At 35.5% G+C, this 22,599-nt stretch overlaps 1 protein-coding gene across 1 annotated transcript in view; it reads left to right on the forward strand.

The window, feature by feature from the left end:
* The first annotated feature begins 1,226 nt into the window (after positions 1-1,226).
* The window catches only part of foxk1 (forkhead box K1), a 29,555-nt gene continuing 8,182 nt past the window's right edge, over positions 1,227-22,599 (forward strand). Inside the window, exons 1-7 of the mRNA XM_056453960.1 lie at positions 1,227-1,731; positions 6,168-6,365; positions 15,427-15,583; positions 15,667-15,813; positions 18,032-18,225; positions 19,893-20,059; positions 20,508-20,762. Of these exons, the coding sequence (XP_056309935.1) occupies positions 1,325-1,731; positions 6,168-6,365; positions 15,427-15,583; positions 15,667-15,813; positions 18,032-18,225; positions 19,893-20,059; positions 20,508-20,762 (1,525 nt within the window). The 5' untranslated portion in view covers positions 1,227-1,324. The remainder of the gene's footprint in view (positions 1,732-6,167; positions 6,366-15,426; positions 15,584-15,666; positions 15,814-18,031; positions 18,226-19,892; positions 20,060-20,507; positions 20,763-22,599) is intronic.

Genomic DNA, 22,599 nt, shown 5'->3' on the forward strand with positions numbered 1-22,599 from the left:
GGCATTTGAAAAAGACTATTTGCATATATTTTTCTGTTAATATGTGAAATATATATTGCTGAAAAACATTTTTTAAACTTTTATATACATTATGAGAGTGCTAACTTTAGGATAAGAAAAGCACTTTTAAATTCAAATTAGGTATTGCAAACCAATTACATTCTACACATTTAACTAAATCCAATATGTTGTTCAACCTGCTTGATTTGTACTTTTAACGACAATTTGATGTTTTCTCCTAGCACATTGGGGTGTAGTCATTTTGCACCACGATCCTAGATTATTTCGTTAGAATTATCCTATAATGTTGCCTTTGAATTAGGGTAGTAAAAAATGTGCCTTTGCTACCGATTTATTGTACAACCAAAAAAAAAAAACAGATTTGCTCATATCATATTGTAAAGGATCCTGTCAAATTTATTAATTTAAAGTTTGATTTTCCGAAAAAAAAATAGTTTATAATGCCCATAAAAGATTGAATCATCAAAAGAAGTAGGTTTTAATGTATGTGATTGTAAATGGTTGAATACATGACGGGTGTGGGAAGGAGTATTAAAAGAGTTCGTATGTAATTCCTAAACGTTTTAATGAAATGCATTACACACACACCGACAATGGTTTTATTTTTGAGGTTAGTCGATGCACTAGTGAAGACAGACACCTTGTGTTTGAAAAGTGAAACTGCGCGTAGTTTCAACTTCATTTATTAAAGTGTCCTTGCTGTAGTCCAGCATCCGGGGATTCCGTCATCCGGGCTTTGGCTCTGCCTTGTTCTTTCTCTGTTTATAAACAGAAAGAGCTCAGAATGGTCGATGCGTCATGACGTCAGTTCTCCAACCACGTCACATTATTTTGACCTTCCAAAACGTTTTTCATATCGACCGAGAAGTACCACACACGAAAAACGACATGTATAAAGTTACTATTCGAGCAACCGCGCTTGCAAAGGACATCAAATCAAGCTCATTTTTATTGCCACATGTAACGCACGTGTCGTCCGGTTCCAGGAACTGCAACAATATTAACCTTTAATTTGCCAGAGAGCAACGAGTTAAGAATCATCATGCAATTGCCACGCAAATGAAACATCGCAGATTAAACGTACAAGAAATGTCAGGCACATCCCATCACTCCCAATTCCCTGTTTCAAAACGACTAAATGGTTTATAAGCGATTAAAACACGCGACGCTCCGGTCCACTAATCCATGACGTGTTTTCAGCGCGCCGTCTCCATGTTTTGACTACCACCACCAACAGCAACACAGCGAACCCTGCCAACACATAGCCGTTGCGCTTGCAATCCCCTCTGTGTTTTTCAACAAAATGGCTGATTTAGGGGATGATACCGGAGCGAGAGCCCTACTGGCCCTCAAATCTGCGCCTTGTAGCCCGGTGGCCGTGTCTATCCCGCCCGTGTACACGCTCTCCTCCTCGACTTCGCCCGGGATCACATCATCCATGCCCCTCTCCCCTCCGTCGCAGGCCCTCGCCCGCCTGGAAGGCAGGGACTTCGAGTTCGTTATGCGCCAGCGGACGGTCACCGTGGGCCGGAATTCCTCGCACGGCTCCGTGGATGTCAACATGGGCCACTCGAGCTTTATTTCCAGGCGACATCTGCAAATCGCCTTCGAGGAGCCGCATTTCTACCTGCGCTGCCTCGGCAAGAACGGTGTGTTCGTCGACGGCGTTTTCCAGAGGAGAGGCGCACCTCCGCTTGCCCTGCCGAGGGAGTAAGTTGCTAAAATCAGATCTCTTACCTCAAATTAGCTTGTGTGGGCAGATGGCGAGTACCTATTCACTTAGGGAGCGCATACAAGAGATTAAAATAACGTGCTTAATGCAGCGCCTACATAATCCGACTCAACTGCAAGCATGCTAGTGCAGTCACGAGAGCTGTCACTAAATGCTTTCAAGACCATTGCAGTTCATAATGTCTGTTTAGTAAGGAGAGAGTAACTTTGCAATGGTATTCCAGCATGAAAACATTGTGTTTTTATTATTGTTAATTGTGACAAGCAACCAGTTTGAAACGAAATTCACTCAAATGACTTTTCTGTCATGTTATTCTCAACTTTATTTCTTTAAGTTTAGTTCTACAACCTTTTCAACAAAAGTGCCATATCTATAAATTGAAACTATGAATGAGTTCCACTGGAAAAATGCAAGTAACATGAGGGTATGTAAACAAAAACAGAATTTCAAGTATTGCTGGATTTATCAATGGATCGAGACTTAAAAGTTAAAAATAAAAGTCCTTGTTGTCATAGTGTTTTTTTAACCCTTGGGTGTCTGTTTTGTAGAGGCCACAGCGTTCTAGATGTGTTAATACAAACATGAAAAGTTAAATGTTTCACATTGTGACCACAGGAACTGTGCACAGCAGAGACGTGATCCGCCGCTTGATTTTGTGGGCAGATGTGAGATGCAGGCCGCATTTATGACACACATCAGTTGTAACCACTTTATGATGTTAAGTAGACAAAGAACAAAGGGAAAAACCTGGTGATACTATAATGAAGTACCTCTAGCAACAACATTTAGTAGTGTGTGCATTGTTTGTACACAATCAGCATGCACTCTTAGTTTTGATTATTACAGTTCTCAAGACAGATTTCATCAATATTTTAATTCAAATTATTTAAACTGAAAAGAAAAACTTTTAAACAATGTGATTTCAAATTATTTAAGCTTTCAATTAATTATTTGAATATACGTTGCTCAGCATAATTGAGTACACTCCATTTTGAAAATGAATATTTTTCTCCATTTCTCAGTGAATATATAGGCAAAGTATTTTGATGCATTTAAACAAAACAGATTTACTAAACAGATTTATTTATTAAAATAATATTTTAGTCACCAAACATATTTAGAAATTGAAAGATAAGACAATTAAATTCAAGCAAAATATTGCAAAAGTAAGTTACAACCTACAAAGTTTCAACTAAATTGTTCATTTTTTTTTGCTTCTCTTGATTTTTCCTCTTTTTAAATTCATATTTTAATATTTCTCTATAACCAATAAATTTGGGTGTACTAGTTTTTGGAGCGTTATCGTAAGTTATTTTGTTAGATTAGCTTCAGATTTGGCTTCAGTACTGACTAATCTAATGTATATGCACAAATATAATATTGTATAGCTTTCTATTAAAAATATCAATTAAAAAAATAGATTTGTGAGAGGCTTACGTATATAAATACTGAGCACTGTATGTGTAGTATGACTCTAAATAGGAATCTCTACAACAGTAAACAAAAAATATTTTTCCTATAAAGAAACAAAAGCAAAAATATACACTGTTGTCGTGAAGACTTTGCATATATATTTTTACAGTTATTAATGGACTGTCACCAGTATTTAAATTAAAACTATTTGAGTTATGGACCATTTCAGTGTGGTCATGTCATTGGCCCATGAACATTTCCTGCTTGTTATCAAAATGTTTCTTAACTGTAACAAGAGGTAATTCAGTCATTACTTAATGTTAAAACAGTTATCATAACATTATTTATCAATGTGTGGCTCTTTTTGCGTTCTCAGAAGCTATAGAGATTAAACATGTAAAACAGGAAATACATTGGAACATTGTTTTTGTTTACATCCCTCAAAATGGTCTGTATGCTGTTTTTAATGTACTTTCAAACTACTAAATTACTCTCTTTTTGCAAATAGTTCAATTTGTATTAAATATCAGAAACATTTTATTCCAAGTTCAGTTCAAATCATCTCAACTTGTTTTAAAAAAGATTTTAAGTAACATAACTTTAAATTTATGTAAACATAAACAGTACAAAGTTTAGGAAACCTTTTATTAAAATGAAAGTACTTAAAGTTTTTAAAGTAATAATATGACATCGTACATAACTTAAACATGGCAAGAAAGATAGTTTTCTTCATTATTTTATTTCAAATCATTTGTAGTTTAAAAAAAAATCTATATTTTAAAATGTGAACTTATGTAATATAAACAGTAAAAAAGATCTAAAAGGTTTAATCTCACTTTAAAAATGTATGAAAAATCTATCAATCAAACTCTTCATTTGGTGTTCTTGCACTGAGTTATAAGTGTCACCTTTAGAGAACCTCCAAAGTCATCAGGGATCCAAGTTCATTAGATGTTTTGGATAAAGTGTACCACAACCGGTTTCAATAGCACTAATCTGTGGTGATAATCAGTATGAAGTCACTTCTCATGCCATTGACAGTTTAAGCCTAAAATGTAAACACTAACATTTGAACAGTGGATAAACTAGTTAACTAGATCAGACTGATGCTTGTGCTGCTGAACAGCAATGTTGAGGCTTCTCAAATTGTATTAAAATCACAATTTGACTTCCTTGTTCTTATCAGAATTGTTTTCGCAGCGTCTCGGTGTGTGCCATCTGCCTTATCAATGCAGAATAGGCCTGTGAAGCTTGTTGTCATGGAAGTCGGAGCGACTATTCCTGCAGACTGCTGTGAAAACACGGACACATTGAACCCGTAATGGGTGCATGCCAAACCAGCCATTCAAAACAACTGCAGTGTGTATGCTGTAGCATTAAAAGTGGCTTCCTGGTGCAGCACTTGTGTAAATACATCCAGTGGAGGCGGTGCAGCAGTTCATCATTCTCTTTGGCTGCACTGCCGACAATTCGAAAACACAAAAGAGGAGTGAAGGGGAGGGTTCATTTTTACTCGAAAGTTTACTTTTTATTGGTCCCAAACAGATTACAGTTATGTAATACTTTTTCTGTGTGTGTTTGCTCTCCATGGATCATAGTTGATGAGGTTTTATCACTCTAAATAGTCATAAACCCTTCTTCAGAATTAAGGATATATATATATATATATATATATATATATATATATATATATATATATATATATATATATATATATATATATATATATATATATATATATATATATATATATGTATATATATATGTATGTATGTATATATATGTGTATGTATATATATGTGTATATGTATATATGTATATATGTGTATATATATATATATATATATATATATGTATATGTAGCAGCACCATATATCTACATCACCATATCTATATTTGTTCTGTGGATTGTGACTTTATGCAAAGTCTGTGGAGAAAAGGCTGTAAAAAGTCTGAATATTTAAATTTTCTGCTATTATCCAAGGTTTTAGATCATTGTCATTCTATGATTAGAAACAAGTGTGGGATATTATGTAAGTATTTTGAAAGAAATTATGGTAGGTAGTTTTTTTTTTCAGCATGGACGCAATTCGTTCAGAATAATAGTAAAGATATTTATAATGTTACAAAAGATGATAATTTCAAATGAGCGTAATATTCACCAAAGTCCTAAAATTTACATTACACTGTCCACAAAAATATTAAGTAAAATTATAAAATGATTTTTAGCCTTCATAATAATATTTTTAGAGTACTGAAGAATCTTGTGACACTAAGTAGTAAGGGGCTGTTCACACTGAATCTATTTTTTCTTTCCATTGAACTACTTTTCTATTGCTGTTCAATGTAAATGTGCACTTGTCGGACATGTGTGACCATTAACCTCGCATCTTTTAAGTCCCAAGCAGGCAAGTTAAAAGATTTTAATTAGCCACAGAAACATTTTTTCCCTCTGCAGAAATGGCACACAAAAAAAAACGCGCTGCGAGAGCTTCTCCAACAGTCAAATCATTTAAAAACAGTCAAGTACTCAGCGGTGAGCATAAAACACACACTCAGTGCCTGGCTGCTCAGCCGTCATTTTGAAACAAGGCGCTTGCATTGATAACAACAGGAAAAAAAAATGTTCGGCTGGTGTTTCTAGAGAGCATTAACACTTCGGTGGACACACATCCTAAAAGCTGCAGGAAATCTAGCTTTATCAACACTAGAATAAATATTAACTATATAAGCTATTTATTATTTATCTTAAACTATTATTTCAGATTATAATAATGTTCCACAATATACAATATTTATTGTATTAATCATCCTGTAAATGCAGCTTTGGCATAAGAGTGAACAAAATTAAATGTCAAAAACTGCTGTATTTTTGCAGGTCTTTATGAACAAAAGTTCCTTCCTACAATATTGTGCTGATCCTTAAATTGATGTGAGATGAATTCATTTTAATTGCTAAGTGCAATTTAATGTATTTCTTTTTTTTTTTTTTTTTTTGCAGGTGCACATTTCGATTTCCCAGTACGGTGATCAAGATTCAGTTTACCTCACTCTACCATAAAGAGACACAAAAGGAGGAGGCTCCTGTATCCCCTGTGAGACCTCTTTACCCACAAATCTCTCCGCTGAAAATCACCATTCCCGACAACGACTTCAAAACTATGATGAGTCCCCTGCCTTCACCGACAGGAACTATTAGGTATGACTTCATCCGCTACACAGAGAAAACACCGTTTCATTAGAGAAGCACTTCTTTTCCAGATCTTGCCGAAGGTAAATTCTGTTGTCACTGAAATAGTCACTTATTAATGATTGGATAGTTTAAAGAAAGTTATTAAAGATTCATTTCTAGCCTATCATTAATAGGAGAGTAGGGTATCCGTAATCCTCAACTGTCATTCTTTAAGTTAAATTTGAAAGCATTTCCAAAGTATATTTCTGCATTTATACTGAAGCAGATTGAATTCTACCAATTCATTTATAGCCTTAAAATTAAGCACTTAGTGTTTCCAAGTAGTGGGCTGCAGCTGGAAGGGCATCTGCTGCATAATAACATATGCTGGATAAGTTGGCGGTTCATTCTGCTGTGGCGACCCCTGATTAATAAAGAGACTAAGCCAAAAAGAAAATGAATGAATGAATGAAATTAAGCTATTAACTTTGTCTGCTTTGTTTTGCTATATAGAAATATTTTTTAATGGCAAAATAAATGTCTCAATGGCCATAAAAGCTCTTCTACAGACTCAAGGATATATTTTCTCTGTCACAGAATATCATTTTTCTTTTTGTATGAAGCATTCAAACAAAGGCTGTGCAGAAAAGAGAAAATACAGAGATGAATCTCAGAATACTATAGTTTTCTACTGTGATTCAAGCCTCAGAAGATTGTTTTCAATCTGTGATCTGAACACATTTTACATTGTAACACATGTAAACTGAATTATAAACTTTAAATTAAGCAATACATTTTGTTTTCAGCAATATATGACTTTTTCTTGACTAGGTTTTGCATTTGCTATATAGAAATCACATTTAATGGCAAGGTAAACTTCTGAATTTCTTTAGAAACCTTAGGATATATTTTCTGTGTAGCAGAATATCTCTAAACCTCTTGTTTTTGAATGATACATGTAAAGAAAATAGTAAAGAATCTCAGAATATTACAGTTTTCTGCAATCATTTAAGGTCTCAGAAGATTCTATAACTACAATACCCTTCCAAACTACATTCCTGCATTTACTCTGAAGCATCAGGATTTGCATGTGAAAGCAAATGCTTGGTTTTGAAGCTGTCATGGTTGATTGTGTATGTAGTAGTGTTGGGAAAAGTCTGCCCCTTGCGGCCTCTTTGCTCGTCTGCACCACGTGTGGCTCTCAAAGAGCGCATGCTGTGTGCACATACCATATATGGCATGTGCTGAGCTTGGAGCGCTCTGATTGGTCAGTCGCAAAGTGTTGTGGTTTGGTGTTTTGAGCCACAGATAGTTTCCTTTTTTTCCGAGGCCTCCAAACACCCCCCTTCATCCCACTCCTTGGACTGCTCCTACACCCAACACAAACACACACACACACACACACACATGCTTCTGTCCTTCCTGATTTCTTCCTTTACTGAGGGGAATGTTTCCTACTATTCAGCTCTGCAAGCGTTAGAGCTGGTTTTCCAGTGGTATTGTGCTCTTGTAGGATTCAGGCCGTGTGGAGTGATAGATTAGGGACGTTTCCCAGATTGTCGGCCTCCTGCACAAACAGCAGATGTGTGTAAAGCTTTGAATTCCACACGCATGGAGCTGCTTGAGCAACTGCCATGTACAGTACAACCAGCAATACCAGCCTCTCCTTTGCACATGTTTGACCTCACTGTCTGTTTTCCTGCTGCGCTTTAGAGAAGTCAATAACACTTTACTGGAAGCTTCAGTTCGCTAAAGAGTTTAATGCATCATAAATGAAGAATTAATCATTTATTACAGCGTTTATTTATTATTTTAGGTTAATAGTTTAAATACAGATTTTTATGTTATTAATTTATATGCATTTTAAGTCACTGAAATGAGGCCAGAAAAAGGAGAACATATATTTACTCAAAATGTTTATTTTTCTAAAGTACGGTTAAAAGCGTTAACACTTTAATACTACTACAATTTAGGATGTTTTCTATTTTTTTATATGTTTAAAACATTGTTTTTTTTAGTAGTATTTGATTTCAGATCAAGTCGACACTGGAAATAATTTAATAAAAAAAATTCTAAGATCTCGGAAGTTTACCTTTCAAAACTCATCCATTCATCATAATATTATCAGTTCTGTTTAATTCAATGCTCAATAAAAACATTAATTGCTTTTGAAAACTTATTTACTGCCCTCAAACCTTTTGAACATAGCATTAAATAAACTAATGCAACCTCTTTGTAAAGTTTTACTAATAAAACTGAATTTTGGAATTTGGGATGAGTATCATTTTATTATTATTATTTAGAACAGATTTCGGTTCAGTTCAGTGGGTTAATGATCAATTGGTCAAATAGTTGTCCTCTGTAAATCATTGCTGCACATGACCCTTTGGAATCATGTGGATTTGCTATGGTTCACCACCCTTACTGTTTATACTACTGTATATTTTGAACTAGAGTACCACTCAAAGTGTCAGCTTGTTATTGCTTTTAATAGAACTGCATTATATTTGCTGACCGAAAACATGTTTCAGTTAGATCATCACATCAAATTTGGTGAACTAGTAAAAAAAATTAAATGCCAAAAAATAATTAAGTTAAAATAGTAAAATACAGCTATATAACATTTAATAGGGAAAAACATTTTTAGAATAAAAGTTGTGCAATCAACTGTGTGATATTTTTGCACAAATTCACTGGTTTCTTGAAAGAGGCTGAACAGTGAAATGCCAACAGACTACATCACAAGCACTTCACAAAAACATGATCAAAAAGCAAATATAACCAATTAATGTTTACTTGTAGTGAGAATAAACATGGTCATCACTTTAATCAGAGAATAATTGTATTAATGCCTTTAATGTCATAAATTATAGATATTGTCATATAACTGCAAATATGAAATGAATTAGGATTTAAAAACACATGAACCACAATTTTTAATAAACTACAAACACTTTTAGTAGTAAACAAACAAAAAAGTTGTGTGTGATGAATTATTGGTTTTATTTCCACACCATTTATTCACACCTATGATGAAAATCATCTATTGTAAGCTGTTTGGACAGAACTGTGTGTAGCTATAGTTTGTCCACAGCCATTTTAGAGTGATATAAACACAATAAGTCTCTTTTTTTTCCTGATGTTAAAATAGGAGTCAAATCCTTCCCATTTAGAGGCCCACTACAACGTGATGTAGAAGTGCGGTTTCCCCGCCCACTGAGTTGATTGACAGATGCGTAATAACATGTCTCCGTAGTAACGCATATAATCATATCCACAGAACAGGATGAGCGCAAGGTAACTGGGATTAAAAGATCTGTTGAGCTCTCTGTGATCATCAATCATCATCAAATGAGATCAAGAATGAGTTTTACAAAACGTTTTTAAAACAGTGCATGTTTGTAATAAAGACCGTAAAATCGATACGTAATTCATCACCACAGCTGCATGTCGGTACAATTATAAAAGAAGATGCTTCAATCCTGGTTTATGGACCTATAGCAGGTTTATTTTGTACATTAACATACAGGATATCCATACAGCAGTGGATATTAACGTGTATCCTGACACATTTACTGTGCAAAAACAGTGCAAAGCTAAGTGTGTGTGTGTGCGCAAGATTTATAACATTGTGTGTGACTTTTCATTGCAGAAAGGATGAATTAACTCCACAACAAATATATCAAATAACAATAGAAAATTCTTACTGTAGTAAGGCAGATCTGCCTCATTCTTGTCTGTCACTGTGCTGTTTATCTACGTGAAGGCTACGACTGTGACACACACGTGGGAATGGTGGGCAGGGAGAACCAGCTCATTTGCATTAAACTGCTACAATGTACTAACATCTCAAATTTCCAGATTTAAAGAGCCCATATTATACATGAAATATGGTCATATTTAGGTTGTAAGAGTCTCCAACAACAGTCTAATATGCATGCAAGGTTAAAAAACACTTTCATGGTCTTATAATCTGCATTTATTTTTACCTAATTATCCCAGCGACTCCCATATGAATCGTTCAGCGATTCATTTGTTCCCAAACCCCTCCTCAGCACGAAGCTAATCTGCGCTGATTGGACCGGTGACAGCCTTCAGCGCGAGACAGAGTGAAATGCCCAGCAGCTAATCAACAATATAAAAGTAGTCACAGTGCATACACGCTTTATAGTGTAAGGTGTGGATTTTGGCTGCCAGTGGGTGAATGTAAATACAGACGATGAACTTAAAAAAACAGACGACAAACTATTTTATTGAGCAAAAACTCCAAGAACTGGCGAGGAGATCTCCTAGCCCGTCACCGTCTACCTGCTTTTTTTACACACGCACGCACGCACACACACACACACACACACACACACACACACATTACCCTCCTCCTCCTTCTTAGAAGACACAACACCAGGGCCGGCCCGTCCATAGAGGCGACCTAGCCGGCCGCCTAGGGCGGCAGAATAGAGAGGGCGGCGTCCGCGACAGCTCCCTCGCCACCCGCGTCGTTAGCAGTTATATCCACTCGAACTGCTCAAGGCTGGGCTATATTGCTGAGGTTTTATCTTTGGGTGAACTGTCAATAATATCCATCTGCACAGCGTGACTTCATTCGACCGGTGTCTGTGTGTGGCTTTTTTTTTTCTGTGTTAGTGGGCAGGGCCGCAGGTTTCAAATCTCACGAGTTTGCACGCACAATTACTTGTGTTTCGTAGTCGCGTCATCACGAAACACCTAATGACTCGTTATCAAGACGACTCGTTTGAAGCACTAGGAGTCGACTCCTTTATAGATGAATCAATAGTTTTAAACACTGTACACTTACAGATTTAAGCCTTAGCTGGATATTTCACTTCACTTAAAGCTGTGTTACACACTACATGGAAAGGCATTTTCAAAAACCCATAATATGGGCTCTTTAAAAAGGTATAATAAATAATCTGATGGGTATTTTGAACTAAAACTTTACCGACACATTCTGGAGACACAATAGATCTTGAAAAAGAGGTAAAATAGGTCCCCTTTAAGTGGTGTTACATTTGATCGAATTGCTTCTGTTGAACACAAAATAAGATGGTCTGAAGAATGATATAAAAAACATACATAGTAGGGTCAAAAACTACTATGAAAATCTGTGGCTGTTTTTTCCAGCATTCGCTAGTATATCATCCTTTTTACAGAAACAGGAAAACTAATATGTTTGGAACAAGTGGATAATGAGGACATTTTTTAATTTTTGGTTGAACTATGCCTTTAAGATAAATCTTCATGCTCATTTACTAAAAATTAGTCATTTATTACTGTTAGAATAATTCCGTAATTGCATTTTAAAGATGGATTTCTAGAATTGTTTGCCATAAACAATGCCTTGTGCTTGTATCGTTCAATTATAATGATATTTTTTTACATTATTGCGATTTAAACTACTTCATGTAAACACAATGTTACTAATATTCTACTAAACTCAATGTAAATAATTGCATTAAACTTTGTGGTGTATTTAAACGCAGTAAACAGGCATGTAAACACTAACTACAAAATTCTGTTGTGATTAAATTACACATGCTCAGGTAAACACAAATGACGTGCTGTTTACACGAATTCATGAATGAACTGTGCAATTATTATGACTCCTAATTTACTAAACTATGTCAGCACGTTTTAGCACAGTCTTTTGATTCGATGTTGATCGCACTAGTACCCTTTTAGAATGCTTTCACATTATGATATAAATTAAAATAGGGATTCTGTTCTCGTTTCATCAGGTTTTATCCGATTAGCATCTTCAATAATTCTCTTTTGTTATATATTAACTGTGCGTTTTTATCACAGAAGTTTCAGTGCAAAGGCTGCGGAGGTGTTAGTTGTCGTTTTGCTTGTCCTCAAGGTGTTTTTGTAATACGGTCCAGCTGTTGTGAAAATGCTGCCTCAGGACTGGACTTCAACCCAAAGCTCCTGCCCGCTGTGCCCTCATGCACACATTTGCCTTTCCCCTCGCCACTCCAAGAGGCATGTTTGTTTCTGTCCCGCACAACACAATGGAGCCTGCAGTACAACAGCCTTATCAGAGCGCTCTGTTGTACCCTGCTGTCAGAGAGCCAGCAGAAAAAATAACACCACCAGTGAAGGAATGGAGGGGTGTGTTTGTGTGTGTTATGGGAGACTTACCGAGCTGTTGACAATAAACGACAGCCTAAAATAGCATTTCTCAGGATGTCTTCATGTCAGTTTCAGCCTAAATAATAGAGTTATTATCACGACATTTCGGAAACCCTGTGGCTAATGGCTGTGTAATGATGTTGTTTGTTTATCTGAGCGGGTTGGTTTAGAGGGCACAGGGCCACCTACTGGCATATTGTTTTTTACTTGTGTCAGGTGTGTAACAAGTCACGTGTTAGGATGTTGTGTATTTTTTTAGCCTGCTGTCATTTACCACTGACAATGATTTCAGCTTGTTCCTTAGTTTGTAAAGACAAACAAGAGACATGTTTTCTTTAACAGACTTGATGCATTTAAGAAGGCAAGAATGAGAGCCAAAGGATTGAAGAGGGTTTACTCTACATTTCTATTGCAGGATCAAAATGTGTTAATGAGACCATGTTGCTTACAAGCAAGGGAATGAAAAGGATATGACCGCCACCTATGATTTTGACAGTAAATCCATGTATTTTGGCACAACACTGCTAAGTATGACTTTGTTTTGGTGTTCTTTTTCACAGCACGTCCTATAAGGATCACATGTTAGGCATAGAGTATACATAGAGATTCACAGAACCGTGTAAACGGGGTTCAGAAGGACAGGGTTGGTTGTGTATCGATAACCGTTTTCAAGGTATATCGCGGTTTGGAAAAGTCAAAGTTTTAAAACCGCCAAAATTGTTTGCTATACCGTTGCAAAGGTATATGCAAGATTTTTTATTTTAGGGTTTTTTTGTTTGTTGTTGTTTTTAGGACAGCAGTATATCCAGCAGAAAATATATCCAAAGATGCGGTTTTAAATTGTAAAGAAATCTGTGTTTTTGAAGCAAATAAAGACAACAGAATTCAATGATTCATTCAAATTATTTATCCTGACATGTCATTATCCTGCTCTAAAATATATGTATATTTTTCTGTAATTATTTTTAGGGGTTTTCACCTTTATTGTGATAAGACAGTGGAGATTTAGAGACAGGAAAGTATGAGGAGCAGAGATAGGGGATGGGTCGGCAAAGGACCTCGAACCGGGAATCGAATTCGGGTCGCCGTGAACACCTCGGTGCCATGTGTTGACGCACTAACCACAAGACTATTGGTGCCGACTGCACCAAATTATCTTGATTGTTTCGCAAAATAAAATATATTGGCTGCATCCAAAATCACCTACTACTCAGTTGGTTACTGCATTTGAATTGGAATTTACTACTCGACTGATAGAAAAGTGCGTTCTATACAGTATGAATGTGAATAGTATGAATGAAGCTCGGTCGCACTACATCTGCCATTTTATCATGCTCACATGAAACACCCGCTTCACTCTCATTCATGATTTCTCTCGTGGTGCATCATGAGATAGTGAAGCGTCCATCAGATGCGCACTTCAGAATCTCACTGGAAGAAGTAGGTCATCCGGGTACTTCTCGCATATTATTTTTTTCCGATTTCTGTGTATTCGGACATACTACTAGGCTCACATACTGTTTTTAGCACACTATATAGTATGGAAGTATGCGATTTCGGACGCAGCTATTGTGATTAAAGCAGAAAAAAGTTCTTTTTTTTTTACCCAGACATTTAAAAAGAATATATTTTAGAGCAGTAATCACAATACTGTGAAACCATGATATTTTTATCCAAGGTTATCATATCGTTAAAATCTTATACCGGCCCATGGCTAGTATAACTGTAGTTAAACAGTGCTTTATCAGTAACTGCATCCAGAGAGTAACAGTATATTGGAAGTATATCCGCCAGTTGTGGTGTAATGGGAAATTAATGGTTTGGTGTGATGCGATACAGTGGTCTGGCTGAAATGGGCTGGTGAAGTAATAGTGTAACGGGTCTGAATGAATGTAAATGGTGAATAATTCCTGGCCGTGCCTGAAACCTCTGTCTTTCTCCCTTTGTTACTTAATTAATTAAATGGTTGCCTTGTTGAGTGCAGTGGCATTAGCACCAAGAACGTTATATTTCACACACTTTAAGCTCTTTATTTTACGAATAACTTTGGTTAATCATTTGGTTTTCAAATGTGCATCGACCCAAAAGCCCCATACCAAATGGTTCAGTATGAATATGTGTGTATTTCAGTTTCATGTGTGTAATGAATAATTTTTGGTCACCGTTAAATATTTAGTTGTTGACGCTCCTTTGTTTTTTTATTTTTATTTTATTCTTAGTCATTTTTTTTTTTAATTTGCAATAGTTTACCAGCATTTAGTTTTAGTGAATCCATTTCACATACCTTCATTTTTTCGTTCAATGATTTATTTTTTCAAATCAGAAATTGTTCTAACTTTCTATTTATTATCTCTCAAAAATCCATCATGATTTATTTCCACAAAAATCTTAAGCAGCACATTTTTTTCCAACTGTAATGATAATAATAAAAAATGCTTCTTTAGCAAAAACAAATTCTGAGCAGTCCTGTAACACTGAAGACTGGAGTAATGACTTGTGAAAGGTCAGTTCGTTGCATATTTTATTTCTTTATGCATACAGTAGTGTAGAATATAGTGTATAACACAGCTGTCAAAAGTATATTTCAATTAATCTTCCACTGGTGTCTTTTCTTTTTTTAATCAAAAATATATTAGCAACAAAAATCTCCTAATACTTGTTTCAAATACAGTTGTTTTTATATTTTAGTCCCCTCCAGCAAATGCTAGCCAACAATTCAAAGTGGCATAAAGCGGGCTGTACATAAATTGCAATCGTGGTTACAAAAATCAGGCTGCGCATGCGGTGAACATTGACCATTGGGTGTAGATCCTCAATTAAAATGGAGAGATTGTCAGCTACTGCTCTGTTCTAATTAATGCAAAACAAGAAGCCAAAACAATCTAAAAAAAAACCTAGAATATGATATTAATAATCTGCCAATCTCTTCTCTTCTCAGTGTTCCCAATTCCTGCCCAGCGAGTCCACGAGGAGCAGGTTCCTCAGGCTACCGCTACGGCCGAAACATCACCTCAGATCTCCAGCTGGCAGCGGAGTATGCAGCCAAAGCTGTGTCAGAACAGCGCACTGAAGCCACAGGAGGAGATAGTCCTAAAGTAAGAGTCTTTATCCTCTCGTTGCATTTCACTCTCAGAATCACTGTGTTTAATCCCAAGAGTCACCATCTGCTTTTTTTCAGGATGAGTCCAAACCCCCATATTCATACGCTCAGCTGATAGTCCAGGCCATCTCGTCTGCTCAGGACAGACAGCTAACACTAAGTGGCATTTACGCTCACATCACAAAGCATTATCCTTACTACAGGACGGCCGACAAGGGCTGGCAGGTCAGTTCATATACAAAACAGTTGTTTAGTGGTTTGTCTGCTAATTTGTGTTCTTTTAATTTCATTTCAAGTTAAAGAATAACAATAAGAAATGTTTCATGAGCCCCGAATCAGCATGTTAGACTGAAGGCATGTTTTCTGAAGGTTCATTTAACAATGAAGACGGTAGTAATGATATTGGAAATTTGGTAGTTTTGAAAATAAAATAAATGTTATAATGTATTTATACGTCTCATTTCTTATTATTGCAAGTTAGATGTGAAAACAAATTGTGATAATGAACATACAAGCTTTTTTAATCAAATAATTCCACGTTAAACATCCCATAGATAGTGATTCAAATGTTTTGATTCGTTGGATACCTGTTGTTTCTTAACACTTCACAGTAATGCTTTGTTTGTTAACATTAGTTAAACTAAAAGTGACAGTGTAAACCATGCCTTTATTAACCTCAATCTATAATTCATAGTTAATTTTTAATAACTCATTGAAATAAAAACTATTGAAATGTATCTACTGTAATAGAGTGAATAACTAATGAAGTTTACTTTTCATTTATTTGTTCATTCATTCATTTTCTTTTCGGCTTAGTCTCTTTATTAAGCTGAGCTCGCCACAGCGGAATGAACCGCCAATTTATCCATCATATGTTTTACGCAACGAATTCTCTTCCAGCTGCAACCCATCACTGGGAAACATCCATACACACTCATTTACACACATACACTATGGACAATTTAGCCTATCCAATTCACCTGTAACTCATGTCTTTGGAGTTGTGGGGGAAACCGGAGCACCCGGAGGAAACCCATGCGAACATGGGGAGAACATGCAAACTCCACACAGAAATGGCAACTGACACAGCCGGCTCGAACCAGTGACCTTCTTGCTGTGAGGCGATTGTGCTACCCACTGCGCCACCGTGCTGCCCTTGTTTATTCATTTATTTATTTATTTTATTTATTATATTATTTAGTGGGTTGGAGATTCTTTTGTCTTGCTTGGCGTATGTAAAAGGCTGGTTGTTCAGAGTAAAACTGAAATAATTGTGTTCAGCCCATCATATTCTTCTAAGACACCAACAGTAAACCTTGGTAAATCAAGCTCTTCTGTGAAGCCTTGGGTGAAAAATCTGGGTGTTATCTTTGATGATGACTTGAGATTTTATAAACCGATAGCTTCGACTCTTAAAAACAGTTAAACCTATTCTATCTAGAAAAAATTGTAAAAAAATAATTCATGCTTTTATTACTTCTGGGTTAGAATAATGTAACTCCCTATATTTTGGAATTAGTCAGACAACTCTATCTCGTTTACAGTTAGTTCAAAATGCTGCTGCAAGGCTTTTAACCGGTACCAAAAAACATGACCACATCACACCAGTCTTAAGCTCTTTACACTGGTTGAAATCGTGTCAATTTAAAAATTCTTCTCTTGGTTTTTAAATCACTAAATGGCTTGGCTCCTTCTTATCTGTCAGACCTGTTGACTGAACATCAGCCTGGTGGGTCTCTTCGGTCATCAAAGCAGAGATTATTATGCATCCCTCGAGGAGTCTAGGCTGAAATGCAGGGGTTACCATGCTTTCACAGTAGCTGGATTCTGGAATGCTCTGCCCCTCTGTATTAGATCTATATCATCTCTGTCTGTTTTTAAATCTAGGTTGAAAACTTTTTTCATTGGCATTTTATCAGTGATAATTGTTCGTTTTAGCTATAATTTTATATCTTTTTTTTGTGATTTGTATTGTGCAGCACATTGGTCAACCTTTGGTTATGTTTAATAGTGCTGTATAAATAAAATCAACATTGACATTATTTTTTGACACATTAGCATAAGTTCTGTAACAAATGTTGCTAATTCTTTACTTAACATTAATGTAGCATATTAACCATCTACTACTGGGACCTAATTGTAAAGTGTTACCTATTGTACTTTATAAAATTTTGACCTTGTTATTAGTTATTATTTATAATCATTTGTATGAAAGTCAGTTTACTCTAAACATGTGAAAATATTGTTATTATGCCTTTTAAAGTTGCCCTTTTTGGCAGTTTATGCCAATATTGTGAAGATACCAAATATCTTGGTAAAAGCATTGGCACTCTACGCTACAAGCAAGTGTGAGAACCACTTGGCTAGTTTCAGCACCTTTGTGGTTATTTGTTGTTTGTTCTGTTATGATATAGTGTAAATTTCCATTCTCTTTTCTCTTTAGAACTCAATCAGACACAACCTATCTCTGAACCGCTACTTTATTAAAGTGCCGCGCTCGCAAGAAGAGCCTGGCAAAGGTTCATTTTGGCGCGTGGACCCATCATCAGAGGCCAAGTTGGTGGAGCAGGCCTTCAGAAAGCGCCGTCAGAGAGGAGTGTCCTGCTTTCGCACACCCTTCGGCCCGCTGTCCTCCAGGTGAGATTGAGACCCCTCATTTTAACCCGGCACCTAATGTCTAATGTTATAGAAGCCTGCTTAGCCTCTTCTCTTCCCTCTTTCTTCCCCTTCTGTCTGTTTCTTCACTGGACAGAACAAAGTAAGTCTGTCACCTCTTTGAATTTGATCTGTTTCATTTGGTGAAGCAGCATCAGTCAGACCCATCATTGCGCTCTCTGCTTTTAAAACATTCTTTAATGTTGCAATAGACGTGGGTCCAAAATTAACCATTTGAGTAACCAAATCCGTTCTCTGGAATTGTCATCGTTAGGCATGTGTTTTCAGTAATATGTTATTTTATAATTTTATAAATTCTGCGAACATTTAGAAAAACAAAAATCATTTAGATTGTTAGCTGACAGTGAAAATAAGTCATATTAAATATTCCATTTTGGGGGGAAAGAGTTTGTAAATGGATATTTGGTAAGTGTCCTACTTCCTACAATAAATATATCAAAACCTAAAATATATTGTCTTTATTTGTTTATATAGATATGTATGTGTATATATATGTATATATGTATATATATATATATATATATATATATATATATATATATATATATATATATATATATATATATATATATATATATATATGTATATATATATATATATATATATATATATATATATATATATATATGTATATATATATATATATATGTATATATATGTATATATATATATATGTATATGTATATGTATATATATATATATATATATATGTATATGTGTATATATATGTATATGTATATATATATATATATATATATATATATATATATATATATATATATATATACGTATATACATAAACATACATATATATATGTGTGTGTGTGTATATGTATGTATATGTATATGTATATATATATATATATATATATATATATATATATATATATATATATATATATATATATATATATATATATATATAGAACAACAGGCACTACATCATAATCACGCCTCTACAAGTGCAAGCTCCTGATTGGTCAACGTGGCACGAATGTCCGCTAAAGTTGAATCACATCATTTGCGCAGCCTCATTTGTGGGAGTAGCGTCATAGGATGTTTTTCACATCTTTGCATTGACTAACCATTCGCATCTGCTGTGAATGCACCATAAGACTGGTTTTGTGGTCCAGGGTCACAATATGCCTTAACTATTCAAAGTTTTCAGCCAAGTTACTGTTATTTTGTGACCAATTTAAGTGTCAATTGACTTTTTTGTTATAGTGATATACTTTGTTATAGTGATATACTATAAGTGAAACTTCATAATGAGCTGCTATGTTGATGTTTCCAACAACATCATACTAAACCTGTGGGAAGATATGTATATTTAGTTCCACATGCCATACCATTATTTGCTAATGCTGCCCTAAACTTGGGCAGTTTAAAGAAACAGCCGTGTTTTTGATCGCACATAATGTTTACACTCTTTGTCAAACCCATTGTGTTCTCCTGAAATTGTACCTACACAATAAACTTATTCAACTAAAGGCGCTCAAGTTACTTTTGGACCCTGCTTGAAGAGTATCATTGGATTACATGTGTGTTCTGCATTCAGTGTGTCTGTACGTTTCTGAAAGAGAGGATCATACCGCGTGTGTGACTTTTATATTTATTTCGGTTTTCAGGAGCGCTCCAGCATCTCCCACTCACTCCGGCCTCCTCTCTCCACACTCGAGTGGCCTTCAGACCCCTGAGTGTCTCTCCCGGGAAGGATCCCCAGTGTCTCATGAGCATGACTTTGGTTCTAAGCTTGCCTCTGTGCCTGAGTACCGATATTCCCAGAGTGCACCAGGTGAGTGTGTGTTTGTTTTTTTTCATAGCACAGCAGTACTGACTGGCAGAACAGCAGTGTGTGTGACTACCAGGGTTTAGATATAAACTAATCTAAATAGAAACAAAATAAAACCCACATTTTATAAGCAATTGCGGTTTGAGTATATATGTATATATATATATATGTATATATGAAAATTGTAAAATCATTAGTTAGAGTTTTAAGAAATCATAAATCATTTGGATATCAGTATTTGGAGTTCCAGCACAAGAGCACAATCTGGCTTTCAGAGGATATTTACTACTGATCACACAACCATGCTTTCCAGACAAGATGTGCATGACAATTTATTGTGATTAATCACCCAGCCTACTTTTCTAATATCTATACATTCTTGAAAAGCTGCTAATTCTTTGTCACTTCTCGTTTCCTAAACCTATTTCCTGTGATTTGTCTCGTCCCTCAGGCTCTCCAGTGAGCGCTCAGCCCGTAATCATGGCTGTACCATCTCAGTCCTCAGCCGCGATACCCAAACCTGTGGCTTACATGCCCTCCATCATCAGCTCCTCCCAAGCCTCTGGTCAGGCCATCCATGTGGTGCAGCAGGCGCCAGCTGTCACCATGGTCCGTGTAGTGACCACCTCCACAAGCTCCCCTAATGGCTACATTCTGGCCAACACCTCCTCCTCAGGCCCTGGAGAACTACATGGAGATCCAAGAGGTACAACAACCCACTGCTTCTGATTTTAGGCTACGTTCACACTGCAGCCAAATGTGGCCCGAATCAGATTTTTTGACCACATGTGACTCAGGTAATGATAGTGTGAACAGCCCAAACCACATGGAATCTGATCTTTTTAGGTCAGATCTGTGCCACTTTCATATGTAGTCTTTATTCAGACACAGATCTGATGTTTTGCAATGCGACTGCAGTGTGAACGGTTATGTCGGATTTCATGTGACTTTTACATAATCTTCGAGCGACATGCGTCGTCATTCTGTGCTGCAAACATCCTCTACTCCTCAGCAGCATAGTAGAATAGCACACATGGCAATTACTTTACCACAGAAAGTTGGTTGTTCATTTTGAAAACGATTTTGGAGGCAAAACAGGTGCTTGTTAATGATTGAGGCACGGGTTAATCGTGAAGGTGAAGAGCGTTGTGCGTGTTGCGGATAGGGGATCCGTGTGCAAGGGAGAGAAAACTTTCTCTCCGAGAGAAAAAAGGGCAGGTGCTCGAGCACCCAAACCCCCTTCTGTACGTGTCTGCTGTTCATATTGATGTCAAATTAAATGCAAACAGAGATTAAACAACTCCGCCTTTACAGTTCAGTCTGCAGCTGCTCATTAACCCTTGATGAGTGGTCAAACAAAAGCGCACCTCGGTTGTCATATATCACAAATGATCAGTGTTTTCAGTCACAAGTGGCTTATTTTAGATTTCAAATGCCGAAATACACATTAGTAGTAGCAGAACAATCATTTACAGTTCATGAAGTACACCACGGTTGTCTGTGAAAAGGGCAATAATCATATAAGCATGATGTGACAACGTGCTCACTTCATATAGTATCACGTGTGCATAAGTAGACATTTTGTGCTGTCCATAACTGTACTTTTGCGCATGCTGGTCAGTTTAGGACCATGATCTGTTCACACTGCAAATCTGATATTGGCCACATTTAAAAGAGCAGTGTGAACAGCAATGCAAAAAAATCTGATCTAAGAATATATATATATATATATATATATATATATATATATATATATATATATATATATATATATATATATATTATATATTATATATTATATATATATATATATATATATTATATATATTATATATATATATATTATATATATTATATATTATATATATATATATATATATATATATATATATATATATATATATATATATTATATATTATATATGTATATATTAAATATATGTATATGTATATGTATATATATATATATATATATATATATATATATATATATATATATATATATATATATAGTTTATTTATTTACGTACACTGTAATACATGTATATGTTTATAAGTGATAATAGCAAAATAAAGAAAACTGTGACACATCTTGCACACCAGTCGTATAAAGTTGAGGATAAGGGTGGAGATATTGACAGACAGTTTTGTAAATATTGTCATATTGACAGTTTGTCATTGTCATACTGACTGAATTTTTTAAAATTTTTAAATGATTGTAATCCATGATATAATGCACTGTTCAAAGTAGGGTTGTTGCGATACTATTAGTTAATCTTACGATACTATAATAGCTAAAGTATCATGGTACCAAGTAGTATTGCGATACTGTAATTCATAACTCAAGTTATAAAGAAAATGGTCAGAAATAGGCCTACTTGAATTTAATTCAAAATTCCCTTAAGGCCAAATAGTATTATCTGCACCTCACTTCACATAAAATGTAGTCATTCACCATTTATTTAGTCATTGTATATTTTGTAGATAATGGACCAACAAAAAAATAAATAAAAATAAAGATACAAATTGTACAGAATAAAATT

Source organism: Danio aesculapii, chromosome 3 (genome assembly GCF_903798145.1).
Source record: "Danio aesculapii chromosome 3, fDanAes4.1, whole genome shotgun sequence".
NCBI lineage: Eukaryota > Metazoa > Chordata > Actinopteri > Cypriniformes > Danionidae > Danio > Danio aesculapii.